Genomic DNA, 8,635 nt, shown 5'->3' with positions numbered 1-8,635 from the left:
AAGCAAGATCAGGTGGGACCATTGTAGGGCAGATAAGGGCAGATAAGCGTGTGAACAACACTAGCGGTTCAGTGCCCCTGTGACAACATTTTTAGACCCCCTTGTGGCCCCCCTAAATGTGGAGTATGAAATCATTTTTACATAACACATTTTTGCTATCGTTCTTTTTTTACATCCGTTATTAGACAGTGGCAACGCGGAACACTAATTTAACCCACACATTTTCTAGAGGGACGGCTTTAGGCGGAACACAACAGTATCGTACCACATGCAAAACGATATGACAACAATAACGTCTAATGTAACTGGCCCCTCTAAAAGTACAACTGGCCCCAGCTTGGTCCCCCCAGTTGAAATGGTCTAGAACCGCCACTGGTGAACAACCACAATCGTCCTTGCTATTCAGAAATTCTTGGGGCGTCCCTACTCACACTGACGTTTAAAATGGTTACGGTACAGGTTATTTAAGGGTTACGGTTAGGGTAGGAACATCCCAAGGATTCCGGATAGCAATAACAGGCACAACTCCGATATAAAGTGTTTTTTTTCTCAACATTTCCGGGATGTCACGTGTCCTTAAATCAGTACACTCGTAACAACCTAAGCGTTACAAAACGTCTATTCGATTAAATAAACCTCACGATGCAAATAAGCATTACTTTGTTGACCAAATTAGACACAGTATTGACCTCCACACAAAAACTACTCGCATGGATGAGCTGTTAAAAACGCCACCTGTTGTTTAAGACTGATTTTGGGGGGAGTTATCGCTCTTGCTTCGCCTCTTCCTCTGTCTTGTGTAGAGCGTGGTGGAATGCGCCTCAACCAATGAAAACGTGGGATCTGTTTTAGCACGAGAGCTCGTCAGCTTGTAGTCCTAAAACACGGAAACGAGTTACCCGTGGTTCGTTCAGCTATTGTACAAATTAATGGGGAAATAATGTTTTGGATTTTTTTAAATTACATGAATTCTTCAAAATTCACAAAAAGTGACGTTAATTTTCATTAGTTATCTTACAGGACAAAACGTATAAGATCTCCTAAACCTGTGTTTACAGCAGACCTTATTTTCGGCGTTTATCCAAAAACGAACCATGGCGGCGTTGCTATTTCTCTCTATTCTCATTGGCTACTGGGTCGTACCAATGATGCATGGGTTGCACAAAAAAACGAGAACATTTGTGTAAAACCCAGTAAAAATTTGGTAAATTAAAGCAGAACCAGAGAACTCTTGAGAAGTTTAGCCAACATTTATTTTCTGACAAAAAATACACACGCTCTGCTGCATTTTAATCTGATCAAGACCAAACCACGTCCACAAATTGCGATGGATACAAGCAAATAATATTTATTAATATGCACTATAAATAATGTGCTCTATAAAGTGGCTATGATACACCTGCATGTTTTTCCACGCATGGGTGCATTTCAATAGTAGAGTGGATTCCTCCGTATTTCATCCACCTGCACTGATGTGAAAGCATCTGGTCTTTTTCCTGCAGTCTGAACAGCCAAAAAGCAATCGGATATTTCAAGCCACATTTCAAACCACCTTCGTAGGTGGTTTGAAGTCAGATACAAATCTGATTCCTGTGACTTGTGTCTGAATGGTCAAATCTGATTTATTTGCCTGCAAGTGGTTTTTGGACTATTATTTGGCATATCTTTTTGCTTGCTAGCTACTCTGTTGACAGTTTGACAATAGCATGTGGTAGCTTAATTGTTTACAAACAAATCAGTGAATGTGCTATAAAGCTAAACAGCTACCAAGCTAGCTAGTCGACTGTTGTGGCTAGACAAAAATTAAGTTGGATCTTCTTATCCATTGAGGCTTTAAAAAAAAGTGTTCTTACACTATGATTTGAACATTCAAGGCAACTGGGAAATATCCATGGCAGGCATTATCACCTCAGCTTGCGACATAACTTCTGAGTGATAGGAAGCACGAGCACCACCAGCAATCAGCCTACACCATTGTGCAAACACCCGTCGTTACTATGGTAACTAGCGTAGCTATGTCAGCAAATGACTGCTGTCTGAACACGCACCAATCCAATTTGGTCACTTATAACTTGCTGTTTGGACAGTCAGTAGTACAAAACTGATTTGAGCATTAAGGCCTGCAGTGTGAACAAGGCTTTAGTCGCAGAACAGCTAATTTCATATCACTTATAATCTGAATAGATACTCAAATACTATAAATGAGTATAATTTACTTTCAATCATATCAGATATAATAATGCAGTTTGAGTTTCATTACTATAATGTATACTTATACTGCTTCAGCCACAAGCTTTTTCAATGAAGGATGTCAAACAACACAGCGATAAACTCATGGAGATTTAATATTATGCATCAATAAACATGAAAATCTAATACAATCAATGGTTATGATTCAAAGGAAATAAAAAATACATTTTGTTCCGATTGCTCTTTTGAAGCAATACTGAAATGTATGGCAAGGCCTTGATTCAATATTAAATTTACAAAGACATAACATGAAGAAAAAAAATGGCTTGAGTTTGTAACCTCTGTAAATACTATTATACTAGAAGATACAGTATTTAACTACTTTAGAGATAAAAGGATGGTACTCCACCTTAACAAGTTCACTTAACCGAAATGTAGAGTTTTTCACCACAGGCAATCATTGCGTGCGTGTATTCAGCAGGAATGTGCTCTATCGCTACAAAATGGTTTTGGTCACAATTCCTTTCCAATAACCAAAATGTCAATTCATGTACTGTATTACCTGGCCTTACTTACTGATAAAACGTCTTCTGAGGGGAAAATGAATAGATCTGTCTTTAGCTGACAATATTTCACATAATGGGTTCGCTGAAGAATATCCACAGTCATATCATTCATATGCTCAAGTGAAAGATCGAGATTTTCTTTTAGGTACTTATCCAAACATCTGCTTATTTAGTTTAAAATGATGTGGCAATGAATGGGGAATGAACCTTTCGATTCAAGGCAGAAACAAGACAATTATTCTCTGATATTTAACACCACCACTGGACATAATCTAACCTGGTATTACATTTTGTACCCTCAACCAAATTTAGCACTCAATAAAACCTACTCTCATTAAAGCGCTACTCTCATTTAATGCATTGTTGCAAAAAGGATGCATGTTTTGGAATATTTTAGCATGTTACCCAATCATCTGAAAAACAAATCAAAAGACATACATTTGTTCATAAATGCCACAAGGGAAAATAATAAACATGGTGGACAAGTCCTCTTCCTCGACTCCACCTTTGTCTATCTTGCAAATGCAGACTTCTTGGGTCCCTCTTCTGGTCATTTTGAGCAGATAAACATACACTAGTCCGGGGGTGTCAAACATCTGGCCCGCGTGGTAGTCCAATCCGGCCCATAGGTGTTAGCATTGGGGGGGAACAACCTCAATATACTTTAAAATTACAAAAATAAAATCTAAACTGTGTTGAAATGATAAATGGACCTACATTCACAGTTCTTTGACTGTGTCCAGCTCGCTAATAAATCACCAAAATGAAAGCCAGACAAGTCAGGGAGCATCGGAAATTCAAAACAAAATGACGGTGAGGAAATAACACATTTTCAATGCGGCCCCCGGGGCAAAACGAGTTTGACACCCCTGCACTAGATGGAGTTAGTACATGGGGAGAGAATGTCAAAGAACTTGAGAGGGCACGAATGTAGAAAGGAAAAGGAATGATTCCTGATGTATTGCCATATAGTTTCATATCCTCAAATATTTACTACTGCCAGAAAGAAAGAGAAATAAAATAAAAAAAAGAGAATATATATTCATCATAAGTATCTATATATAAACAGCTGTAGCTAGTTGTTGGCAAGCCAAGTTGTCCCCCTTGTGATTCCACCATAAGGCCGTCTAACTCCTGGAAGTACACCATTCAGTCCTCAGTCACCAGCTTCCCTGAGATACAGAACGCTGTTTTTCGAGGTTTGTTCGATCAAAACACCCGCCCCCTCGAGGAAAAGAACAGACCCTCGAGGGATCCTCCTGCCAGACTTGTTTGTGTAGCCAAAGGGCATTGGTACTGTTTTTTCATGCTTTTTTTAGTCGTTCAGGGGATGGAGAGGTGGAGGATGTGGGGTTGGCAAAACAACGGTTATTATTTTTTACGTTGTAGATGTTTCTTCTTGATTTCATTAAATTTTAACTTTGAAAATGCAAAGCTGTGATCATGTTCAATCATCAGTCATTCCAAGGCTTGGATAAGAAGTGGTTTGCAAAAGAGTTCTTATTAAGACTCCAAGATCTGCATCTTTGGCCTCAGTGCCTCTGTGATCCAGTTCTTTTCAGTAGAGGCTCATCGTAGACCCAGCACTCCCCATCCTCATGGAACAACTACAGGGAGGAAACATGGAGACAATCAGTGGGGACTACAATACTGCTTATAAAAATCCAAAAGTCACAGCGCCTTCAGAAAGTACTCACACCCCTTGACGTTTCCACATTTTGTTGGGTTACAGCCTGAATTTAAAATGGATTTAATTGTGATTTTTTTTTTTACCCCACACATACAATTATCTGTAAGGTCCCTCAGTCGAGCAGTGAATTTCAAACACAGATTCAACCACAAAGACCAGGGAGGTTTTCAATGCCACGCAAAGAAGGGCACCTACCTATTGGTAGATGGGTAAAAAAAACAGACATTAAATATCCCTTTGAGCATGGTGAAGTTATCAATTACACTTTGGATGGTGTATCAATACATACAGGCACTACAAAGATACAGGCGTCCTCCCTAACTTAGTTGCCGTAGAGGAAGAAAACCGCTCAGGGATTTAGTTTAACCTCTCTAGGGTAGGGGGCAGTATTTTCACGGCCGGATGAAAAACGTACCCAAATTAAACGGCCTACTACTCGGGCCCAGGAACTAGAAAACACTCTGAAGTTTCTAAAACTGTTTGAATGATGTCTGTGAGTATAACAGAACTCATATGGCAGGCAAAAACCTGAGAAAAATCTAACCCGGAAGTGAGAATTCTGGTGCTTGTAGTCCTTTCAAGTCATTGCCTATCGAACACAGTGACTTAGGGTTCATTTTGCACTTCCTAAGGCTTCCACTAGATGTCATAAGGCTTCCACTAGATGTCAACAGTCTTTAGAAAGTTGTTTGAGGCGTCTATGATGAACAGAGAGCGAACAAGAAGGTGGGGCAGTTGGTGACCCAGGGAAGGACATCAGTTCATTGGCGCGCAATCACATGAGAGGTAGCTGTGTTCTAAAATGTTTTTCAAGACAATGGAATCGTCCGGTTGGAATATTATTGAAGTTCTAAGTGATAAAGGCCCTAAAGATTGATGCTCTACAACGTTTGACATGTTTGAACGAACGTAAATATTACTTTTTTAACTTTTCGTCGTGACATTTTACGCGCACTTCCTACACTTGGAGTAGCTTACTGAACACGCTAACAACAAGGAGCTATTTGGACATAAATTATGGACTTTATCGAACAAAGCAACATTTATTGTGGACCTGGGATTACTGGAAGTGCCTTCTGATGAAGATCAAAGGTAAGTGAATATTTCTAATGCTATTTATGATTTTAGATGACTCCAAAATGGCGGGTATCTGTATGGCCTAGTGTATTTTTCTGAGCGCAGTACTCAGATTATTGCAGTGTGCTTTCCTCGTGAAGCTTTTTTGAAATCTGTCACAGCGTTTGCATAAAGGTGATGTTCATCTATAATTCTTTGAATAACAGTTTAATATTTTATCAACGTTTATGGTGAGTATTTTTGTAAATTGTTGTGCTGATTCACCGGCAGTATTGGAGGCAAAATATTTTCTGAACATCAAGCGCCAATGTAAAAATGGGGTTTATGGATATAAATATGAACTTTATCGAACAAAAAATGCATGTATTGTGTAACATGATGTCCTAGGAGTGTCATCTGATGAAGATCGTCAAAGGTTAGTGCATCATTTTAGCTGGTTTTCTGGTTATTGTGACGCCTGTCCTTGCTAGGAAAATGTCTGTCTGCTTTTTCTTGTGTTGGAACTGTCCTAACATAATCTAACGTTATGCTTTCGCCATAAAGCCTTTTTGAAATCGGACAATGTGGTTACATTAAAGAGACGTGTACCTTTAAAATGGTGTAAAATAGTCGTATGTTTGATAACTTTGAATTATGACATTTTGTGGTTTTGAATTTGGCGCTCTGATTTTTCACTGGCTGTTGAATAGTGTGAAACGTGGGTGCCCAAGAGAGGTTAATGGCTGTGATAGGAGAAAACTGAGGATGGATCAACAACACCTCCTTTGGCCGCCTTTCCTTCCAGTTCTCTGCTGACAGTGACAAAAATCGCTGAAGCTGGAGAATTAAATTTCTCTCACTAATTTTAAACATCAGCTATCTGAGCAGCTAACCGATCTCTGCAGCTGTACATAGTCCATCTGTAAATAGCCCACCCAATCTACTTACCTCATCCCCATATTGTTATTTACTTTGCTGCTCTTTTGCACACCAGTATCACTACTTACACACCATCATCTGCTCATCTATCACTGCAGTGTTAATCTGCTAAATTGTAATTACTTTGCTACTATGGCCTATTTATTGCCATACCTCCTCATGCCATTTGCACACACTGTATATAGACTTTTTTAAATTTTGTATTGTGTTATTGACTGTACGCTTGTTTATTCCATGTGTAACTCTGTGTTGTTTCTGTCGCACTGCTTTGCTTTATCTTGGCCAGGTCGCAGCTGTAAATGAGAACTTGTTCTCAACTAGCTTACCTGGTTAAATAAAGGTGAAATAAAAATTGTAGTTACTCCACAATACTAACCTAATTGACAGAGTGAAAAGAACGAAGCCTCTATAGAATAAAAAAAATATTCCAAAACATGCATCCTGTTTGCAAAAACGCATTAAAATAATCCTATAAAAAAATGTGGCAAAGTAATAAACTTTTGTGTTATGTTTGGGGCAAATCCAATACAACACATTAGTACCACTCTCCATATTTTCAAGCATAGTGGCTGCATTATGTTATGGGTATGCTTATAATCTTTAAGGACTGTGGAGCTTTTCAGGGTAAAAAAGAAATGGAATGGAGTTAAGCACATGCAGAATCCTAGAGGAAAACCTGGTTCAGTCTGCTTTCCACCAGACACTGGGAGATAAATTCACCTTTCAGCAGGACAATAACCTAAAACACAAGGCCAAATCTACACTGGAGTTGCTTACCAAGAGGACAGTGAATATTCCTGAGTGATCAAGTTACAGTTTTGACTAAAATCTACTTGAAAATCTATTGCAAGACATGAAAATGGTTGTATAGCAATGATCAACAACCAATTTGACAGATCTTGAAGAATATTTAAAAGAGTAAAATGGGCAAATGTTGCACAATCCAGGTGCGGAAGCTCTTAAAAATGTTCCCAGAAAGATTCACAGCTGTAATCGCTGCCAAAGGTGATTCTAACATGTATTGACTCAGGGGGTTGAATACTTAACTACATCAAGACATTATAATCTCTTCTACTTTGACAGAGTATTTTATGTAGATCGTTGACAAATTACAATTATATACATTTGAATCCCACTTTAATACAACAAAATGTGGAGAAAGTCAAGGGGTGTGAATACATTCTGAAGGCACATTTGCAATTAACACAACTATTTTTACAAGCAAGCGAGCCACCCTATGAGTCATATACTTTCCATCAAAATAAATACAATCATCATGACCGTGAACTATTAACCTTGATATTGACTGGCTGGCCGTTAATATTGCTTTCAGGGCTCTGAAGATGTGTGATAAGAACAGGCACACTCACCCTAGTTTCCCACTGCATTTCATTCTCCTTCCTCTCCCTGGCCTCGCCCCTTTGCTTCTCCTCCAGCCTGTGCTTGGCTTCCGTTGCTGCATCGATGTCTCTCGACTTCAGGCTGACCGTCACATCCTTCCAAAGGCTGAGGGTCAAACACAAACAGTGACTTGAGGTTCCGGACCAAACTAAATAAATATATTACTAAATCTGATAATTTTGTGCCTGGCTGGATTGATAGTCATATTAAACTGGATGCCATGACAGGAGCTACTACCCCCTAGTCCACAGAAAGGCGACTGGACAGAACACAAAACAGTCACTTATTACTGCCCATAATAAAATGAATAGAGAGACTTCTCACCTGCGGGACTCGTACTCCAGCTGGTCCTCCAACTTCCTCACCTTCTTCTTGATACAGCCCATTTTCTTTGTGTCAATGAACAAGGAGTTTTCCTGGATTCAAATTCAAGAGATAAAAAAAGTTTGGGTTGAAAGTGTATTAAAATTGTAACACTTTCTATATTGTTTTTTTATGTACAAGGTCAACCTTCAGTGAGAACATGTTGAGGTCAGGGATTAAAAACATGGAACATAGTCATGTCCTTAAAACAACAATCCTTTCCTGAATCACCTATTAACACATTGATATCCAGCAGAGATCCATTTTTTTTTTTAACTGAACTCACCCCAGATGCCCACTTAGCGTACATCACTCCATTCCACTCTCCTTCAATGGAGCAGAATGATTTCTTGTCATTGGGAGGACTGCAAACAAACACATTTGTAATATTTAACTAACTAACATCACAACCAATTTTTTTTTATATATA

General features: G+C 38.9%; 1 protein-coding gene across 2 annotated transcripts in view; it reads right to left on the bottom strand.

Annotated features, from left to right (window-relative positions):
• Positions 1 to 2,327: 2,327 nt before the first annotated feature.
• The window catches only part of LOC106584321 (oxysterol-binding protein-related protein 9), a 38,417-nt gene continuing 32,109 nt past the window's right edge, over positions 2,328 to 8,635 (bottom strand). For both annotated transcript variants that reach the window (XM_045706022.1, XM_045706023.1), the window contains 4 exons: positions 8,492 to 8,570; positions 8,167 to 8,258; positions 7,812 to 7,947; positions 2,328 to 4,363 (listed from right to left, as the gene is read on the bottom strand). In XM_045706022.1, coding sequence (XP_045561978.1) covers positions 4,289 to 4,363; positions 7,812 to 7,947; positions 8,167 to 8,258; positions 8,492 to 8,570 — 382 coding nt within the window. In that variant the 3' untranslated portion in view covers positions 2,328 to 4,288. The remainder of the gene's footprint in view (positions 4,364 to 7,811; positions 7,948 to 8,166; positions 8,259 to 8,491; positions 8,571 to 8,635) is intronic.

The sequence above is a fragment of the Salmo salar genome, chromosome ssa23, assembly GCF_905237065.1.
Source record: "Salmo salar chromosome ssa23, Ssal_v3.1, whole genome shotgun sequence".
NCBI classification, from domain to species: domain Eukaryota; kingdom Metazoa; phylum Chordata; class Actinopteri; order Salmoniformes; family Salmonidae; genus Salmo; species Salmo salar.
The sequence above is the reverse complement of the archived record's forward strand: the minus strand, read 5'-3'. Positions and strand labels throughout refer to the sequence as shown.